This window comes from Ahaetulla prasina, chromosome 5 (genome assembly GCF_028640845.1).
Source record: "Ahaetulla prasina isolate Xishuangbanna chromosome 5, ASM2864084v1, whole genome shotgun sequence".
Lineage (NCBI taxonomy): Eukaryota > Metazoa > Chordata > Lepidosauria > Squamata > Colubridae > Ahaetulla > Ahaetulla prasina.
Window position 1 is genome coordinate 76,427,799 of NC_080543.1, and position 21,231 is coordinate 76,449,029.

At 39.7% G+C, this 21,231-nt stretch overlaps 1 protein-coding gene across 3 annotated transcripts in view; it reads left to right on the top strand.

The window, feature by feature from the left end:
• Positions 1 to 21,231, top strand: part of C5HXorf58 (chromosome 5 CXorf58 homolog) — a 118,432-nt gene that overhangs the window by 71,726 nt on the left and 25,475 nt on the right. For all 3 annotated transcript variants that reach the window (XM_058184597.1, XM_058184598.1, XM_058184599.1), the window contains one exon: positions 15,616 to 15,845. In XM_058184597.1, coding sequence (XP_058040580.1) covers positions 15,616 to 15,845 — 230 coding nt within the window. The remainder of the gene's footprint in view (positions 1 to 15,615; positions 15,846 to 21,231) is intronic.

The following is a 21,231-nucleotide window of genomic DNA, read 5'->3' on the forward strand; positions in this document are numbered from 1 at the left end:
TATACCTTGCATTCAGTGGTGTCCATCTCCGCTCCTAAATGCAGCAACTGATTAGTTGGTGTCAAATGACTCTTTTTAACGTTTATTGAAAACCCGTGGCCCTGAAGCACCCAGATGATGATTCTGAGATCCTCGACCGTCTGGGATGCAGAGGCAGACTGGATCAGGATGTCATCCAGGTAGCACTGGACATGCATGGGAAGAGCCCAGAGGTGTGTCGCCAAAGCAGCTAAAAATTTCATGAAAGCCCTGGGCGCCAATGACAGGCCGAAGGGCAAGGCTCTGTACTGATAATGCTGGCCTGCATAATAAAAATGGAGATACTGCCTATGTCCCAGAAAAATGGGGACATGAAGTTAAGCTTCAGTAAAATCAATAGAAGTGAGGAAGTCGCCCTCCCTGACACTGTCCAAGATGGACTGAAGCGAATGCATCTTGAACTGCTTGTAGATTATACAGCGGTTCAGTCTTTTTGGGTCCAGGATTGCTCTATATCCTCCCCCAAGGGCTTTGCAGTGACAAAGAGGATGGAATAAAATCCGTTCCAAATAAAAACTTCAAGGTGTGGAGAGGAATTCTAAGGAAAGGCCTGAACGGGCCCATGCATCTGTCATAATGTTCTCCCATTGCCCAGCAAAGGTGGCCAGGCATCTCCCGATGGGAGAACCATCAGTTATTACTTCTGGCATCTGAAAGAATGGATTCCTCCCCCTCGAAAGGACCATTTAGTTGGGAATTGCTTGTATCTCCCCACCCTATCCTGCTGTTTGTCTTGCCACTGCTGGAATGGGCGCTGTGGGCGAGGTGGCCCAAATCCACCGTCAGACCCCCTGAAGGTCTGGCAGTGAAAGTAAGTCAGAGTTCGGGAATCCCCCTGCCTAGAGAGAGATGGGTGGACCTTATGTTTGTTGTGTGATTCCACCAGGATTGGATCAAGGGAATCTTCAAAGAGACGCTCCCCTGACAGCGGGAAAGAGACAAGTCACCCCTTGTGTTTGGCATCCGTCTGCCACTGACAGAGCTACAGAAGTCATCTGGAAGCCATGGTAGAAGCTTTGCCTTTGATGCAAACTGTGCCACGTTGAGCATGGCATCTGCGGAGAATTCCAATGTGGCTGACAACTTAAGGTCTTGATGAGATCGGACATCCGTCACCAGAATTCTGTCCTATAGTTGTCTGAGCCTATAAGGCCCTATTAAAAAATGACGCCAAGGGTTTCCAGTGACATCACTGCTCCTGCAGGGCGCTCTAACAGGGTGCTCTGCGTTAGAAGATTGTAAAAGTCAGTGAAACAGTATAAATCACTGTTCACTGACCTTAGCATACCCCTTGGGCAAAAGGGGTTGTGCAGAGCTGTGGGGGAGTGGTAGATCTCTCCAGGGGGTTTGCTCTTAAGAGCGAATTTTTCTGGATATGAGGTCCCATCAAACCTCATTATATTCCGACTTCAAACGTGCTCCTGTTTTTTCAGGAAAAGGGAGTAGGAGTCACTTCTGCTCAAAAGGACTTGTCAAATTGATTGATTTTCTAAGAAGATGGGGATTTCACAAGCGTTCGATCTTTGAAATAGAAACAACACGCAAGTACACTGACTCCCCCTTTTGAAATTTGAAACTTCTCTTTGTCTCTGATTAATTGACTTTTAAAATGGCGTCTAAAACCGAAAGTGAATTCTTTAGTACAACAAAGTAGCGTTATTTGTAGATTGTTATAAACGGAGCTCTCCTATACTGAAAGGAGTAAAGGAAAGTTTTTAAGTTTAAATTCTTGATTCTTTTGAAGACAGAATGGAGGCTAAACCTTTAAAGCCTTCTGGAAGAAGGGGATCTAAAGGAAATCTTGAGGCTATATTGAAAGAACAATTAAAACTTTCTGAAGATAGGCAAAAAGAGATGATGGAAAAATTTAATGTAAAAATAAGAGAAGATATTATGATGGCTGTTCAAGGTTTGAATAAAAAAAATGAGGGATTGGAAGAAGAGATGCAACAGATCTCTCAGTCAAATAAGCACTTAGAAGACAAAGTGCAAAGTGTTCAGAAAAAAGTGGATCAAAATGAAGATCAGGTTGTGATATTGCAATACAAACTTATGGAAGGAGCTCTTAGAATCTGTGGCATGCAGGAACAGAGAGGAGAGGACCTAAGAAAAATCATATCAGAAGCATTGGCTGAATTTATTGAAGTGGAACCCCAAGAGGTAGCTTACCAAATTGATAAAATATATAGAGTTAATTCCTGGATCGCAAGACAGAAAAAGATTCCTCGGGACATTGTGGTTTATTTTGTGAAAAGAACTATGAGAAATCAGATTTTGCAAGTTGCATATCAGACAACTTTGAAAATTGGAGAACAGGAGCTGAAGGTCCTGAAAGAGATTCCTTCCAAGATGTTAAGAGATAGGAAGGAATTTGTTTTTTTTTACACAAGAACTTAAAAAACACCAGATTCAATTCAGATGGGAGGTGCCAATTGGTCTCACAGTATTTTATCAAGGAAGGAGATATAGAATTGACACTGTTTTAAAGGCAAAGGATTTTCTTTCTACAGTTTTGAAAGTTGAAATAGAAGTGATAGAAAAACTTCAAGAGATCCAAGAAGGCATGGTGATTCAAGAGGCTTCATTGCTGCCAGCATTAGAGGAACCACAAGAGCAAAGGGTGACAAGAGGAGCTCTTAAGCGTAAAGAAGAGCAACAGCTTCAAAGCAGAAGTCAGGACCCCAGTATGGAAGCTGTGGGAGAAACTAGACGGAGGATACCAGAGGAGGATCTTCCATTGTCTGCTTCAAAGCTTCAGGAGGCCAGTAATGGCAAATAGAATTTTGTCATGGAATGTTAATGGTTTGAATTCAGCTCAGAAAAGAAGGAAAATATTTCACTACTTGAAACAATTTAAAAATGATGTGATTTGCCTGCAAGAGACACATATCAAATTATCAGACCAAAAATACTTAATAAACTCAAAATTAGGTAAACATTTTGTTGCATCAGCTTTGGATAAGAAGCAAAATGGAATCGTATATATCAGGAAGGATATACCAGCTAAGTTAATTGAGGCAGATATTCAAGGAAGATTTATTGCTATTGAACTGGTGATAGATGCAAAAAAGACTTTGCCGATAGGTATTTATTCACCTAACCAGCAACAAGAAAAGTTTATAAAATGTTACACGAGAGGTTGGTCCTCTGGGATTACAGTTCATTTATTTTATTAGGAGACTGGAATGGAGTAATTGATACAAGAAATGATAAGAGAACCTCTTCTAAGATACCTATACATGCAAAACTACCAAAATCCTTCTTTGAAATGATGGAAGATTTTGAGTTTAGAGATATATGGAGGTTACGGAATCCAGATGAGAGAGATTTTACTTTTTTTCCCGATAGGCATCAATCTTTTTCACGTATTGACTTTATTTTAATTTCTAATGACTTGCTTTCTAAGGTGAAGAAAATGAAGATATTTCCGAGGTGTTTAACTGACCATAGCCCAGTATGGATGGAATTATTACAAGGGAAAAAAGGTGGTAGAACATGGAGGCTGAATGAAAATCTGTTTAGATATGAGGATAATGTAAATCAATGTAAGAAACAGATGAAGGAATTTTTTGATTTTAATATGCACAAGGGGACACCTATAGGAACTGTGTGGGAGGCAAGTAAAGCTTTTATTAGAGGTATTTTTATATATTTGGACAATACGCAGAGGAATAATGAACAAAGGCAGCGTAGGTACTTGGAAGAAGAAATTCAAAAGAAATAAAAATTATTAATTCAAAACCCACAAGATCACAAACTTAAAGAGGCTATAAGAATATTACAGAGTCAATTTAATATGTTAATGGCAGACCAGGTGGCAACAAATATACAATATGCTAAACATAATACCTTCTGTAATGCAAATAAACCTGGGAGATGATTGGCATATAACTTAAGGAAAAAACAGAAAGCATGTGTCATACAAAAAATAGAATATAAAGGTAAAGAGATATATCAACAGGATAAAATTAAAATGGCCTTCTCAGAATTTTACACTACTCTATATGCAAAAGATAAAATATCGAATAGGGACATTTATGATTATTTGGAAGATTATAAGGTTAATACTCTAACATTAGAACAAAGGGAGGAGTTGAATCGGCCGATAGCTACTGGAGAAATAGTGGAGGCAATTAAACAATTAAAAATCTGGAAAAACCCCGGTACAGATGGTCTTACAGCAAGTTATTATAAAAAACTACAGGATGAAATACTAGGCCCACTTAAAGAATTATTTAATCAGATACAACTAGGAGGGGGAATACCCCCGTCATGGAAAACATCTTTTATTTCACTGATACCAAAAGAGGAGCAAGATTGCTCTAAACCCGGTAATTACAGGCCGATCTCACTTTTAAATAATGATTATAAGATTTTTGTTAAAATAATAGCAAATAGATTAATGTTAGTTTTACAACAAAGAATTCATACTGATCAATCTGGTTTTATAAAAGGGAGGCAGATGAGGAATAATGTTAGACAGATTATTAATATATTGGAATATTTGGAAAAGAAGAATACTTCAGCAGCACTTATTTTTTTGGATGCGGAGAAGGCCTTTGATCAATTGCATTGGGATTTTTTATTTAAATTAATAGAGAAAATGCAATTTGGAGATTGTTTTGTTAGAATAATTAAAGCGATTTATGGAGAGCAAACAGCTCAGATTATAATAAATGGTAGTCTGACAGAAGTTATTAAGATTGTGAAAGGAACGAGACAGGGATGTCCTTTATCACCATTATTGTTTGTTTTGACTCTGGAACCATTATTGGATAAAATACGAGAGTTAACGAAAATAGAGGGAATTAAAATTAGACAATATGAGTACAAAGTTAGAGCTTTTGCAGACGACGTAGTGGTTACTTTAACAAATCCTATAAATTCAAGTAGATTTTTGTTGGAAACAATTGATAAATATGGAAAGGTATCAGGATTTAAAATAAAACAGAATAAAACAAAAGTGATAATCAAAAATATGTCTACACAACAGAAACAAAAACTAGAGGAAATAACAGGATTTGAGGTGGTAAAAAAGATTAAATACTTAGGGGTTTATATTAGTTCATCGAACAAAAAACTTTATAAGAATAATTATGACTTGCTATGGCAAAAAGTTCAGATTGATATCAGTGTCTGGAAAAAATTGCAGTTATCGCTTATTGGGGAGGATTGCGGCTATCAAAATGAATGTGTTACCTAGATTTTTGTTTCTGTTCCAGATGATACCAATAATTAAGAAAGATAAAAATTTGGAGGATTGGCAGATTGGGATTAATACATTTATATGGCAAGGTAAAAAGGCGAGGGTTAAAATGAAAATAATTCAGGACTCACGGGAAAGAGGTGGCCTAAAAATGCCTAATTTTAAACTATATTATGAAGCAGTAGCCCTTTCAGTAATAAGTGACTGGTTTAATTTAACGGAGGAAAGAATTTTGAATATAGAAGGTTATGACTTGTTATATGGATGGCATGCGTATTTATTTTATGAAAAAAAAGTGGATAGGGCTTTTAAGAATCATGTGTTGAGAAGTGCTCTTTATGGTCTGGAAAAAATATTCTTATAAACTAGACTATAAGATTCCTATATGGGCGAGCCCCAGACATGCAATAGAGAATATAAATATAGAACAGAAACAGGAAATGATTACTTACAAAGAACTTTTGTATGCTGAAGGAGGTAGATTGCAATTAAAATCATTACAGGTATTAAATGAAGAAGGGAGGAATTATACTTGGTTTCAATATGGGCAACTAGGTGCTAGATGGAAAGAAGATCAAAAAATGGGTATAATGCAAAGGGAGGAAAATTTAATAAAGCAAATTAGAAATCAGACCCAGGAGCATATAAAGAGATTGTATAATGTGTTGCTTGAAATAGATTCGGAAAAGGGTTTGGTAAAGGACTGTATGATAAAATGGGCACAGAATATTCAGGAACCAATAATGTTGGAAACATGGGAGAAAATCTGGGTTAGAAATGTTAAGTTTACACAAGCACAGAATTTAAGGGAAAATTTTTATAAGATGTTTTATAGATGGCACTTAGATCCCAAAAAATTATCATGTATGTATCCTGATATCCAAGCGAAATGTTGGAGGTGTGACTGTGATGACGCTACATATTTTCATATTTGGTGGACTTGCTAGAAAATTAAGGCCTTTTGGATAAGAATTTAGTGGATTATTCAAAATGTCCTGAAGAAGAAGATAAAGTTCCTGCCGCAATTTTTCCTTTTGGGAATTATAACGGATTGTACAGGGATTGAGACTAAATTGATTCTGAATTTAATAACAGCAGCAAGGCTGTTGATTGGACAATATTGGAAGAAAAAAGAGTTACCTACAATAGAAGAATGGATATTGAAAGTTACTAATTTGGCTGAGATGGCTAAAATCTCAGCTTTTTTGAAAGACAATATGCAGGAAAGATATTTAATTGATTGGAAAAGATGGATTGATTATTTACAAAACCGATATCATATTAAGAAATATCAGATTGCCTTTGAATAATTAGGAAGTATTATTTTATGTAATGGGGGGGTTGGGAAATGAAAAGATTTGGATGAGGTTAATTGGATTAGAAGGGAAAATTTTACTATATGTTTGGTTTATGTATAACAATACCTTGTGATTGACTCGGGAAGGGAGGGGGGAAGGGGGTTTTGTGGGGGGGAGGGGGGGAAAAGGGGGAAAATGTTTTTGTTTGTTAAAACTTTTTCAATAAAAAAAAATGACGCCAACGTGGATGCTTTTACAACCCACGCAGCTGCCTGGTGACCCTTCCTGAGGGACTGCTCCGCCCGTCTGTCCTCAGGCCTTAGAGCATCCTCAGGTGATTCTGCCAGTACTGAAGGTCCAGTCAATGCTGCCACTGGCCCATCCACGACAGGCACTTGGAGTGCCTTGGACAAGTCTGGCCCAATATTATGAAACCTCTTGTCCAGGATGCTGGGATTTGTTCCTGCCCAGGAGCTGCCCACTGTCTCTGCACAATGTCCAGAAATAATTGTGGTGAAGGGACCACCTCTGCATCTGCCATTGGCTCGGAAAATAGCGAGCTCCTGGGTCACATTGTGTCTGGTGGTTGCTCTGGAGGTGGCAAACGTGCAGTGGTGTGCAGTGTCCTAGCCTTGTACAATAAGGGTTTAAATAACTCAGGGCAGAACAGATCAGCAAAGGCTGATCAGGGGCTAAGCCTTCATCTTCTGAGAGATCTAAGTCTCTGGATAGTTCCTCCTCAGAAGCAGACTGATTAAAGGAAACTGGGGAGTAAGTTGAATGGACAAAACTTCCCCTGAAGCCTGGGTTATAAGTGGCAGATCCAGAGGCAATGAGCGGTCTGATCTGACTGAAGCAGCCCTATTGCTTTGCTGCAGTCCAGCTGCTATGCCTCTCTGGATGGCTGCTGCTATTAAGTTTTCCATGCCAGGAGGAATATGGCCTTCTTGCTTCTCCCCTCCTCCTTGCCTCTCACCTGAGTGGATCCCCACTGTTTTCATAGGCGAAGGTCACCTCTGCAGGTGAGGCACTGACCCTGACATGCTGTTGCCATGCAGTTGAGGCAGAAAATGGATCTGGGAGAGAGCCATGCAGAGCTTCCTTGTTGCTGGGCAGATTGATTTTATTTATTTATTTTATTTATTTATAATTTAATTTCTATACCGCCCTTCTCCCGAAGGACTCAGGGCGGTTTACAGCCATATTAAAACACAGAGTATACATAATATAAATAACAAATTTAAAAACATATTTAAAACGAATATTTAATAGGCCTAATTAACTAAAACGGTCATAGACCGATGTAAAACTCTTTAAAATTTAAAATTATAATTAAAATGCACTTAGGCTAGTCCCGCATGATTAAATAATAAAGTCTTCAATTCCCGCTTGAAGGTTCGGAGGTTAGGGAGTTGGCGTAACCCCAAAGGTAACTCGTTCCAAAGGGCCGGTGCTGCCACAGAGAAGCCTCTCCCCTTGGGGGCCGCCAACCGACATTGTTTGGTTGACGGCACCCTGAGCAGGCCCACTCTGTGGGAGCGCACAGGTCGTTGGGAGGCTATCAGTGGCAGAAGGCGGTCTCGTAAATAACCCGGTCCTAAGCCATGGAGCGCTTTGAAGGTGGTCACTAACACCTTGAATTGCACCCGGAAGGCTACCGGCACCCAGTGCAGGCCACGCAGGATAGGTGTTATATGGGAGCAACGTGGTGCTCCCTCTATTACCCGCGCGGCTGCATTCTGGACTAGCTGGAGTCTCCTGGGGCTCTTCAAGGGGAGCCCCATGTAGAGAGCATTGCAATAGTCCAGGCGAGAAGCAACGAGGGCATGAGTGACCGTGCATAAGGAGTCCCGGTCAAGGAAGGGGCGCAACTGGCGAATCAGGCGAACCTGATAAAATGCTCCCCTGGCGACGGCCGTCAGATGTTCTTCTAGGGACAGTCCAGGAGAACATCCAAGTTGTGCACCCTTCCCCTGGGGGCCAATACTTCACCCCCAACAGTCAGCGATGGCGTAAGCTGACTGTACCGGGACGCCGGAACCCACAGCCACTCTGTCTTGGTGGGGTTGAGCTGGAGCCTGTTCCTCCCCATCCAGACCCACATGGCCTCAAGACACCGGACCATCACCTCGACAGCTTCGTTGGGGTGGTTTGGGGTGGAAATGTACAGCTGAGTATCATCAGGGTACAGATGATAATTCACCCCAAAACCACGGATAACCTCACCCAGCAGCTTCATGTAGATGTTGAACAGGAGAGGCGAGAGAACCGACCCCTGAGGCACCCCACAAGTGAGGCACCTAGAAGTCGATCTCTGCCCCCCTGCCAACACCGTCTGTGAACGGTCAGAGAGATAGGAGAACCACCGATAAACGGTGCCTCCCACCCCCAATCCCTCCAACCGCCGCAGCAGGATACCATGGTCGATGGTATCAAAAGCTGCCGAGAGATCTAAAAGGACCATGACAGAGGAACATCCCCTGTCCCGAGTCCTCAGAGGTCATCTACCAACGCGACCAAAGCCGTCTCCGTGCTGTATCCAGGTCTGAAGCCGGACTGGAACGGATCTAGAAAGACAGATTCCTCCAGGTATTGGGGAAGCTGAAATGCCACCACACTCTCTACAACCTTCGCCAAAAAGCGAAGGTTGGAGACTGGACGATAGTTCGCCAATACAGCTGGGTCCAGGGAAGGCTTCTTGAGGAGGGGCCTCACCACTGCCTCTTTCAAGGCGGTGGGGAAAATGCCCCCCAACAAAGAAGCATTGGTAACTCCCAGGAGCCAGCCTCGTGTCACCTCCCATGTGGCCAGTACCAACCAGGAGGGACATGGGTCCAATAAACATGTGGTGGGATTCAGCCTACCCAACAGCCTGTCCATGTCATCAGGAGTCACAGGATCAAACTCAGCCCAGGTAATATCCACAAGACTCGTCCCCCTCATCCCGCCTGAATCTATCCGATCAGCGTCCAGTCCATCCCGGATCCAAGCGATTTTATCGGACAGATACTGTACAAAATCCTCAGCATCACCCTGCAAGGGGTCCTCCCTAGCCTCCTGCAAAAGCAGGGAGCGGGTCACCCTGAACAGGGTAGCTGAGCGATTATCTGCCGATGCGATAAGAGCGGAGGAATAGTTATGTTTCGCCATTCTTATCGCCACTAGATAGGCCTGAATATGTGACCTAACTAGTGTTCGGTTGGATTCAGTGCGGCTGGACCTCCAAATTGATAGTAAAAGCTGCTCAGAAGTGCCATCTGGTGATAGGGACTGGGGAGGTTGGCTGTCAGAAGCCTCAGGCAGAGCCAACTGCTGCCCTGTATTATAGAATAGAATAGAATAGAATAGAATAGAATAGAATAGAATAGAATAGAATTTTTATTGGCCAAGTGTGATTGGACACACAAGGAATTTGTCTTGGTGCATATGCTCTCAGTGTACATAAAAGAAAAGATACGTTCATCAAGGTACAATATTTACAACACAATTGATGGTCAATATATCAATATAAATCATAAGGATTGCCAGCAACAAGTTATAGTCATACAGTCATAAATGGAAAGAGATTGGTGATGGGAACTATGAGAAGATTAATAGTAGTGCAGATTCAGTAAATAGTTTGACAGTGTTGATGGAATTATTTGTTTAGCAGAGTGATGGCCTTCGGGAAAAAACTGTTCTTGTGTCTAGTTGTTCTGGTGTACAGTGCTCTATAGCGTCGTTTTGAGGGTAGTAGTTGAAACAGTTTATGTCCAGGATGCGATGGGGTCTGTAAATATTTTCACGGCCCTCTTCTTGATTCGTGCAGTATACAGGTCCTCAATGGAAGGCAGGTTGGTAGCAATTATTTTTTCTGCAGTTCTAATTATCCTCTGAAGTCTGTGTTTTTCTTGTTGGATTGCAGAACCGAACCAGACAGTTATAGAGGTGCAAATGACAGACTCAATAATTCCTCTGTAGAACTGAATCAGCAGCTCCTTGGGCAGTTTGAGCTTACTGAGTTGGCGCAGAAAGAACATTCTTTGTTGTCCTTTTTTAATTATGTTTTTAATGTTAGCTATCCATTTTAGATCTTGCGATATGATAGAACCTAGAAATTTGAAGGTTTCTACTGTTGATACTGTGTTGTCTAGTATTGTGAGAGGTGGAAGTATGGAAGGGTTTCTCCTAAAGTCTACCACCATTTCTACGGTTTTGAGTGTGTTCAGTTCCAGATTGTTTTGGTTGCACCACAAGGCTAGTCGTTCGACCTCTCATCTATATGCGGATTCGTCATTGTCTCGAATGAGACCAATCACTGTTGTGTCATCTGCGAACTTCAGTAGCTTAACAGATGGATCATTGGAGATGCAGTCATTGGTATACAGAGAGAAGAGAAGTGGGGAGAGCACACAGCCTTGGGGGGCCCCTGTGCTAATTGTACAGGTATTTGATGTGATCTTGCTTAGCTTCACCTGCTGCTTCCTGTTTGTTAGGAAGCTTGTGATCCACTTACAAGTCTGTAACCTGTAGCTGGTTTAGCTTAGTTAGAAGAATGTCTGGAATGATGGTATTGAATGCTAAACTAAAGTCTACAAAAAGGACCCTTGCATAGGTCTTTGGAGACTCAAGATGCTGTAGGATGTAGTGCAGAGCCATATTAACAGCATCATCTGTTGATCTGTTTGCTCGGTATGCAAATTGCAAGGGGTCTAACAGCGGATCCGTGATGGTTTTCAAGTGGGACAGCACTAGACTTTCAAAGGTTTTCATGACTACAGATGTTAGAGCAACTGGTCTGTAGTCATTCAGTTCCTTGATGGTGGGCTTCTTTGGCACTGGGATGATGGTAGAGCGTTTGAAGCAAGAAGGAACATAACACATCTCTAGTGATTTATTGAAAATATGGGTGAAGATGGGGGCCAATTGGTCAGCACAGACTTTTAAGCAAGAAGGAGTTATCTTGTCTGGGCCTGGAGCTTTTCCTGGCTTTTGTCTGTGAAATAGGTCCTGCACTTCCTTTTCTGTGATCACTAGGGGTTGTGAACCCAATGAAATGGGGTCAGTTGTAGGAGGCTTGGCTGTTGTTGGTGTGTCTGAGATGGGGGTTGTGGAGATAGGTGGCTGTAGTTTCCTTTCAAACCTGCAGTAAAACTCATTCAGGTCATCTGCCAGTTGTTGATTACCTTCAGCCTGGGAAGGAGGTTTGCCATAGTCGGTGATATTTTTAAGAGTTTTCCACGTTTGCTGGTTCATTTGCTGAAAACTGATTCTTTAGCTTTTCAGAGTAGCTTCTTTTTGCTGCTCTGATCTCCCTTGTTAGTGCATTTCTGCACTAACCAACTGCACTAACCAACTGTCCCAAAGATCTGAGGCAGTCTCCTGCTTATCCCTTCTAGTGCCCTAGCCCCCTTGCAGTCAATTGCTTTCTGGTGACTTGCTGCGTCTCACTCAGCCACTTTTGAGGGCTTAGCGAGGGTCATTGTTTGTTTGGAGAGCTTGGCTGCAGCTTTCCTGCTTGCAGACCTCGATCCCGAGGTTCCTGTGGTGCTGCCTCCCTTCTTGCCAAGAGTAGGGGCATCCAGTGTCAAAGCAGTTTCCCCGCTGATGTTGGGCACTGCGTTCTCCATTTTAAGGCTACCTCTGAAACTCCAAAGGGCTTTGCCAGCTAAGGTGGAGGCGTGCAGCTTCTTCCGAGTGTGCTCGCAAGCGAGCAGAGGCTAAGGAATCGGGCCCACAATCCACGGCAATCACCGGTGTTACCTGAGTATACCTGCAATCGGGCAGGGACTCACCAAGCACATCCCAAAAGATCAGCAGCTGTCAATGTGACAGTTCTAGGCTTACCTGACAGCCTGGCTACCCTTTGGCAAGAAGTGGAGTGTGAAGGTTCCTGCCGAGCCTTGTTCCTGTTCCAAAAGGCTCTTGGGTCAGCGCTGCAAGCAATGCTTGATCTGGCTGCCCAGTCAGATTCACCCTCCGATGATCTGCCTCGCTGCTGTGCGGCATTCAGCGGGCTCAAGCTAAAAGCTCTTCACGATGGAATAATTGGTGGCACAGCTGTTAGTTGGTGGATAGCTGCCATGCTGTAAGAAGTGGGAAAAGTATCCAGGAATTAGGAGACCTAACGAAAAACAGGTTTGTCTTTAGCTAGGACAGAGTCAAAAGCTGGGGACCATTAGTGTAGGCATGTCCTCGCAGCTTTGACAGACTCAGTCCTATTGGCTAACAGACAAAGACAACCCATTCCTGGATGCTATCTCCACTGCAATTGAAAATGCTTGGGTGGTGCATGCATAGTCATCTCGAGAGGACTGAAGCAAGTTAGGCTGCGTTGATGATCGGTGAGATTCTGGTGCCATAGTAGCTCTCCTTTGTTCATTCCTGGCTGAATCGTGATCAGTTCCTTTGTTTCCTCTCTTCAGAATCCCACCTTCGTCGCTGGTGTTAAGTAGTGGGTGGAGTGAAGAGGCAGAGAACAATGTGTGACTTCAGCCCTTTAATGTACAAAGAAACTCCAGCAAGGTCTGTGTGAGATTTAAAAACCTAACCTCATAGAAAGTAATGCGGAGACCATGAACAATTAAAAATCATATTTATTACAGAGATATATATCATAAGCCTTTGCAAAAGGGTTCTCCCAAGAAAGAGAGAGAACATCTTACAGGTCTGAATACATGGTTTAAATACATATGCAAACAATCGGCAAGGCAATTAAAATGCCCCAAATGCCTCCTCATCATTGTTTACAACGTTGTAAACTCATTGTTTACGACGTTGTAAACTCATTGTTTACAATGTTGTAAACTCAGCATTGTTTACAGCGTTACATAAAGTTTTTGGCTTATTCAGCAACATATCCCTCAATTAGATATCCTCTTTCCATGTGACCTTAATAAAACAATTAATTGGAACATGTCAGCATCTTTCCTACTATTAATTTAGCCTGACCCAACTCAGAATATACTAACCAAGTTTCATGGCTTTGTTTTCTCAGAAAAGGCATCATACATACTTCCTTATCTTAATGCCTTACACAGCTAATTAGCTTAGGGTTAGCTTAGGTCATGAGAGGCATAGATATGGAGTGACCAAGGCTCTTATTCTTTACAGGAATAGTTCTATTTCTCTCAGTCTGCCTGGCTGCTTGCTTTTTTATAGGGGCCGCCAGATGAATTGACCAATCACTTTAAACTATTCTTCCCACCTGGATGGGAGACCTGAGTGAAACCTTCTTCTCTTCGGCTTCCTGATGAATATTCAATATTATCTGGTTTCCTTCCAGCCAGGATTCAGGTCCAAATTTGGGATAAAGAGAAGTATTGGCATTTGGATGACCTCTGGTGGGAATGAGTAGTGCATTTAATCCGTTCTCTACTTGAATTTCAGTAAGTTGGTACTGTCATTTTATGCTATACTTCTGGGCCAACTTTGAGGGCTAGGATTGGGCAGCAGTCAGTGGTGGGTTGCTTCTGGTTCGCACCAGTTCGGGAGAACTGGTAGTAATGGTAGTGGGAGGCTCCACCCACCCACCCGGAAGTCATCAAATACGCTCTGCGCATGCGCAGAAGTGCACACACGAACTGGTAGTAAAGGTAAGTAAGTACAGCAGCAGTGTATTGTGTTAGTTCATTTCCTTTCTTTGAGTCCAGTTCCATTTAGTGTTATTTGCGAGAAAAAGGTCTGGTTCCTGCTATGTGGAATGCTGCAAGGCTCGGTACTATTTATTATTTAGCATATGGCATATCATACATGGACTAACAATATACAGTATGTATATTAATATTTCACCTAGATTAGTAAAACACAAATAAATATACAGTAAATGTTCAAAAGATCTATATTCAAATACCAATGTCTAGGCCATCTAACCATTGAAGCACAGCATTACTCAATACTTTCCTGTTCCTGTTTAATATCTATATGAATCTCCTGGGTGAAATCATCTGTCAGCGTGAGGTCAGAATTGGGGTCATAACATCAGTTTGTTGATGATACCCAGTTATATTTTTCCATGCCCGGTGAACTAAGAGATTCTATTCATGTCTTCTTTTGTTGCCTTGAGGCTGTGGAGATCTGGAACAAAAAACTTCATCTGAACCCTGGCATGACTAAATGGCTTTGGGAACTTCTCTATTTGGGGATTTAGCATACTTGATGATGGCTGGAGTTGCACTATCATAAATAGACCTGGTGCAGAATCTAGGAGTCCTTCTGGACTCACAGCTCCTGCTCAAAAAATAGGTGTCAGTAATGGCCAGTAACCCCTTTGCACAGCTTCATGTTAAGCACCAGTTGCACCCACTCCTGTATTGAGAAGCCCTATTCTCAGTCACTCATGCCCTGGTCTCCTTTCAAATGGGTTACTAAATGTGCTTTACATGGGGCTGCTCTTAAAGAGTATCTGAAAGCTTCAACTGGTATAGATTGCCGCAGGGTGGGCAATTACAGGTACTCTATAAACTGCACTTGTCACATCTTTGCTCTACGAGATGCATTGGCTGCCGATGTACTTCCAGGTCCAATTCATGATGCTGGTATGACCTGTAAAGCCCTATATCATGTGGGACCAGGTTGTTTAAGGGGGCCACTTCCCCCCAATTACATCTACCCATCCCATTAGGTCCAGCAGAAGGGCATGTTGTGGGTTCCGTTGATCAAGGAGCTTTGTTTAGCAGGAACCAGAAAGAGAGTCATTTCTGCTGTTGTACCCACCATTTGATACACCATTTCCTCCCACCTGAGGTGAGATTGGCCCCAACCTTTCTGGCTTACCAGAAGAATCCTTAAAACATGGATGTGCATCAGGCTTTGGGATCTCACAGTGCTTGTTAAATGGTTATATTGCTACAATGCATTCTCCTCTATCTTTTTATTATTGTATTTTAAATGTAGGTTTTCATTGTTTTTAATGGCAGGAGATTATGGTTTTATTTATGTTTAACTATATATGCCACTGAGAATTATATGCAAGTGAGATGGGCAGCCATATAAATTTAATAAATGAATAAAATAAATATATAATTAAGCTACCCAAACTTAATTGGATTATACTTAACATTTCATAAATGTTATTTCTTTATGGTTTTCTAGTATGCCAGTCATATGGATGAAAGTCCAGCATATTATGGTGGCAGACATAATTGTTGGAGAAAGCTGACATTGGAAAATTGGCCTAGAGCAATGATGGTGTATGACATCATGGATTATGCACAGTCTGGGAATCTGTCTGCTAGACTTAGAGCCGAACTTCCATTTCTGTTGCTGAAACCACAGAACGAAGAGACATGTCGTGCTCAAATCTTGGCCGTTTGTCAAATTAGGTAAATAATGTCAATTGTTGCCAAATTTGATTGCTAACTTTCTTTGGAATGTCTTTCTTCCCTTTTACTTTTATTTGTTAAAAGACAGATAACAATTAATACCAAGAGAAATGTCATATTTGTAACTACAATATACTGTATTTTTTGGACTATAAGATGCACTTTCCTCCCCAGAAAAAGTGGGTGGAAATGTCTATGCGTCTTGTAATGTTGCTGAAACCCCGGCCACCTGCTGGCCCCCACCCTTCGGCTTCTGCCTCCTAGCAATTTGCCTCCTTCCAGCAAACAGCAAACAGTGTGGTGAGCTTCAGCAGAGCCTGATTTAGCATGAGCAGCTGATTGGCGGTTGGATCTGCCTCCTGGAATACCACCAATCAGCTGTTCCAGGGTGCAGGGATCGATGCCATCACTGGCGCCAGTACCGCCCATCACCGCTGCCATCTATCGCCGCTTCCATGCATCCTATTTTCGGCCCATTCCAGACAGCGGAGATAAGCGGCAGCGGCAATCCCTGCTGCCTGCAACAGGCTAAAAATACGACAGAGGCTGAAAATGGGGCAACGGAGGTGGTGATAGGTGGCAGCGGCAATGGACAGCGCTGGTGCCAATGGGCAGAAGTGATCCCCACAGCCTGGAACAGCTGATTGGTGGTATTCCGGGAGGCAGATCCAATTGCCAATCAACTGCTCATACTAAATCAGGCTGTGCTGAAACTGATCAGGCTGTTTGCTGTTTGCTGCAAGGAGGCAAATTGCAGGTCTAAACTTACCCTGTTATTTTATTGGCAAATATTGATGCAGTGTCAGACAAGTGCTAAAGATCATTCATGTTTCCCATTACATTGTTCTTTCTAGCTGAGCTACCAGTTATATCATCCCATTATATTTTAAACATGTTGTTCATTTTGCCTTATCCAAATGATTTCCACTTCTCAGTTTAATAATATTTCCATTGTTATAGAGTGCAATTATATAAATATTCTCTTTTTTTTTAATTGAAAAAGTTTTACAACAACAATTAATTTTTCCCCCTCCCCTCTCCCCTCCCCCACCTTCCCCCCTCCCTCCAAAAACCCCCTCCCCCCCCGACTTCCCGGAGCAAACACAAGGTATAGTTCAATAAACAAACAGTCATACATTAATTTTTTTTTAATCTAACACAATTATAATCCTTCTCTCTCACATAACCTGACTTCTTCCATTAAAATAAAAAACAACATCCTTCATTCAAAGGCAATCCGAAATTTCTTAATCTGATATCTATTTTGAATATAATCAATCCAGTTCTTCCATTCATTTAAATATTTTTCTTGAGTACTGTCTTTCAAGAAGGCTGAGATTTTAGCCATCTCAGCCAAATTGGAAACTTTCAATATCCATTCTTCTATTGTGGGTAATTCTTTTTTCTTCCAATATTGTCCAATCAACAGTCTTGCTGCTGTTATTAAGTTCAAAATCAACGTAGTCTCAACCACTGTACAGTCCGTTGTTATTCCCAAAAGGAAAAATTGCGGTAGGAACTTTATCTTCTTCTTCAGAACATTCTGCATAATCCACCAAATTCTTATCCAGAAAGACTTAATTTTCTTACAAGTCCACCATACATGAAAATATGTAGCATCATCACAATTACATCTCCAACATTTCGCTTGCATATCTGGATACATACATGATAATTTCTTAGGATCTAAATGCCATCTATAAAACATCTTATAAAAATTTTCCCTTAAATTCTGTGCTTGCGTAAATTTAACATTTCTAACCCAAATTTTTTCCCATGTTTCCAACATTATTGGTTCTTGAATATTCTGTGCCCATTTTATCATACAATCCTTTATTAAATCTCTTTCAGAATCTATTTCTATCAACACAGTATACAATCTCTTTATATGCCCCTGGGTTTGATTTCTAATTTGTTTAACCAAATTTTCTTCATTTTGAATAATACCAATTTTCTGATCTTCTTTCCATCTAGCCTTTAACTGTCCATATTGAAACCAAGTATAATTCCTCCCTTCTTCTTTTAATGTATCCAAAGATTTTAGTTGTAGATTTCCCCTCTATAAAAGATCTTTATAAGTAATCATTTCTTGTTCCTGTTCTATATTTATATTCTCTACTGCGTGCCGAGGACTTGCCCATATAGGAATTTTATAATTTAAAATATAATAATATTTTTTCTGTTATTACAGAATCAATTTAATATGATAATAGCTGATCAGGTGGCAACAAATATACAATATGCCAAACATAATACTTTTTGTAATGCAAATAGACCTGGTAGGTGGTTAGCATACACCTTAAGGAAAAGACAAAAACAACGTACTATAGAAAAAATAGAATATAAAGGTAAAGAGAGATATCAACAGGATAAAATTAAAAAAGCTTTTTTAGAATATTATACAAATTTATATCTTAAAGATAATATATTGAACAGGGATATTGATAATTATTTGAAGGAATATAAGGTTAAAAATTTAACTTTAGAACAAACGGATGAACTGAATTGGCCTATAACCTCTGAAGAAATTATTTTGGTAATTAAACAATTAAAAATGGGGAAGACTCCTGGTACGGATGGGCTCACAGTTAGTTATTATAGGAATTTACAGGATGAGATGTTAGGTCCACTTAAGGAATTATTTAATCAGATACAATTAGGAGGGGGAATTCCCCCCTCATGGAGAACTTCTTTTATTTCATTGATACCAAAAGAGGAACAGGATTGTTCTAAACCTGGGAACTATAGGCCAATCTCACTTTTAAATAATGATTATAAGATTTTTGTTAAAATAATAGCTAATAGATTAATGTTGATTTTGCAGCGAAGAATTCATAATGATCAATCTGGATTTATAAAAGGGAGACAGATGAGGAATAATGTTAGGCAGATTGTTAATTTACTGGAGTATTTAGAAAAGAAACATTTTATTCCAGCAGCATTTATTTTTCTCGATGCAGAGAAAGCTTTTGATCGATTGCATTGGGATTTTTTATTTAAATTAATGGAAAAGATGCAATTTGGAGATGGTTTTGCAAGAATAATTAGGGCAATTTATGGAGAGCAAACAGCACAGATTATAATAAATGGTAGCTTAACAGAAACTTTTAAGATTGCGAAAGGAACAAGACAGGGATGTCCTTTATCACCATTATTGTTTATTTTAACTCTAGAACCATTATTGGATAAAATACGAGAAGTAAAGGAGATAGAGGGAAATAGAGTTAGACAACATGAATATAAGCTGAGAGCTTTTGCAGATGACCTGGTGATTACTTTAACAAACCCTATAAATTCTAGTAAATCTTTGTTGGAAATAATTGATCAATATGGGAAGGTTTCAGGGTTTAAGGTAAATCAGAAAAAGACAAAAGTGATAATAAAAAATATGGCCTGCTCTATATGCAAAAGACAAAATATTGAATAGGGACATTTATGATTATTTGAAAGATTATAAGGTTAATACTCTAACATTAGAACAGAGGGAGGAGCTGAATCGGCCGATAGCTACTGGAGAAATAGTGGAGGCAATTAAACAATTAAAATGGGAAAACCCTGGTACAGATGGTCTTACAGCAAGTTATTATAAAAATACAGGATGAAATATTAGGCCCACTTAAAGAATTATTTAATCAGATACAACTAGGATGAATACCTCATGAAAACATCTTTTATTTCACTGATACCAAAAGAGGAGCAAGATTGCTCTAAAAGTAACTAGCCGATTTCACTTTTAAATAATGATTATAAGATTTTGTAAAATAATAGCAAATAGATTAATGTTAGTTTTACAACAAAGAATTCATACTGATCAATCTGGTTTTATAAAAGGGAGGCAGATGAGGAATAATGTTAGACAGATTATTAATATATTGGAATATTTGGAAAAGAAGAATACTTCAGCACTTATTTTTTGGATGCAGAGAAAGCCTTTGATCGATTGCATTGGGATTTTTTATTTAAATTAATAGAGAAAATGCAATTTGGAGATTGTTTTGTTAGAATAATTAAAGCGATTTATGGAGAGCAAACAGATTATAATAAATGGTAGTTTGACAGAAGTTATTAAGATTGTGAAAGGAACGAGACAGGGATGTCCCTTATCACCACTATTGTTTGTTTTGACTCTGGAACCATTATTAGATAAAATACGAGAATTAACGAAAATAGAGGGAATTAAGATTAGACAATATGAGTACAAAGTTAGAGCTTTTGCAGATGATGTAGTGGTTACTTTAACAAATCCTATAAATTCAAGTAGATTTTTGTTGGAAGTAATTGATAAATATGGAAAGGTATCAGGATTTAAAATAAATCAGAATAAAACAAAAGTGATAATTAAAAATATGTCTATACAACAGAAACAAAAACTAGAGGAAATGACAGGATTTGAGGTGGTAAAAAAGATTAAATACTTAGGGGTTTATATTAGCTCATCGAACAAGAAACTTTATAAGAATAATTATGACTTGCTATGGCAAAAAGTTCAGAATGATATGAGTGTCTGGAAAAAATTGCAGTTATGCTATTGAAGGATTGCGGCTATTAAAATGAATGTGTTACCTAGATTTTTGTTTCTGTTCCAGATGATACCAATAATTAAAAAGGATAAAAATTTGGAGGATTGGCAGATTGGGATTAATAAATTTATATGGCAGGGTAAAAAGGCGAGGGTTAAAATGAAAATAATACAGGACTCACGGGAAAGAGGTGGCTTAAAAATGCCTAATTTTAAACTATATTATGAAGCAGTAGCCCTTTCAGTAATAAGTGACTGGTTTAATTTAACGGAGGAAAGAATTTTGAATATAGAAGGTTATGACTTGTTATATGGATGGCATGCGTATTTATTTTATGAAAAAAAAGTGGATAGGGCTTTTAAGAATCATGTGTTGTAAATATCTTTCTATCTCTGTATCATCAATCATATCCCTAGAATATAACTTACTATAATACTCTAAAAATGCTTTTTTAATCAAGTTCTTTTGGTAAACTTCCTTACCCCTATATTCTATTTTATCAATCATTCGTGATTTCTGTTTTTTCCTTATTAAATAGGCAAGCCATCTTCCTGGCTTATTGGCATTATTAAATGTATTATGTTTTACATATTGTAAATTAATTGCTACTTGATCTGCCATCAACATATTAAACTGACCTCTTAATATATTTATTGATTCTTTTATTTTACTATTTCCTGGGCTATTTATCAATAATTGTTCTTTCTTTTTAATTTCCTCTTCCAATTCCTTTTCTTTTCTGCAATTTATTTTTGTATTTAATATTCATTTGTATAAGATTTCCTCTCATATAGGCCTTGCTAGATCCCAAATCATCTCTATAGATGTTTCTTTTTCATATTCATAATAAAAATTCTTTCATTTGC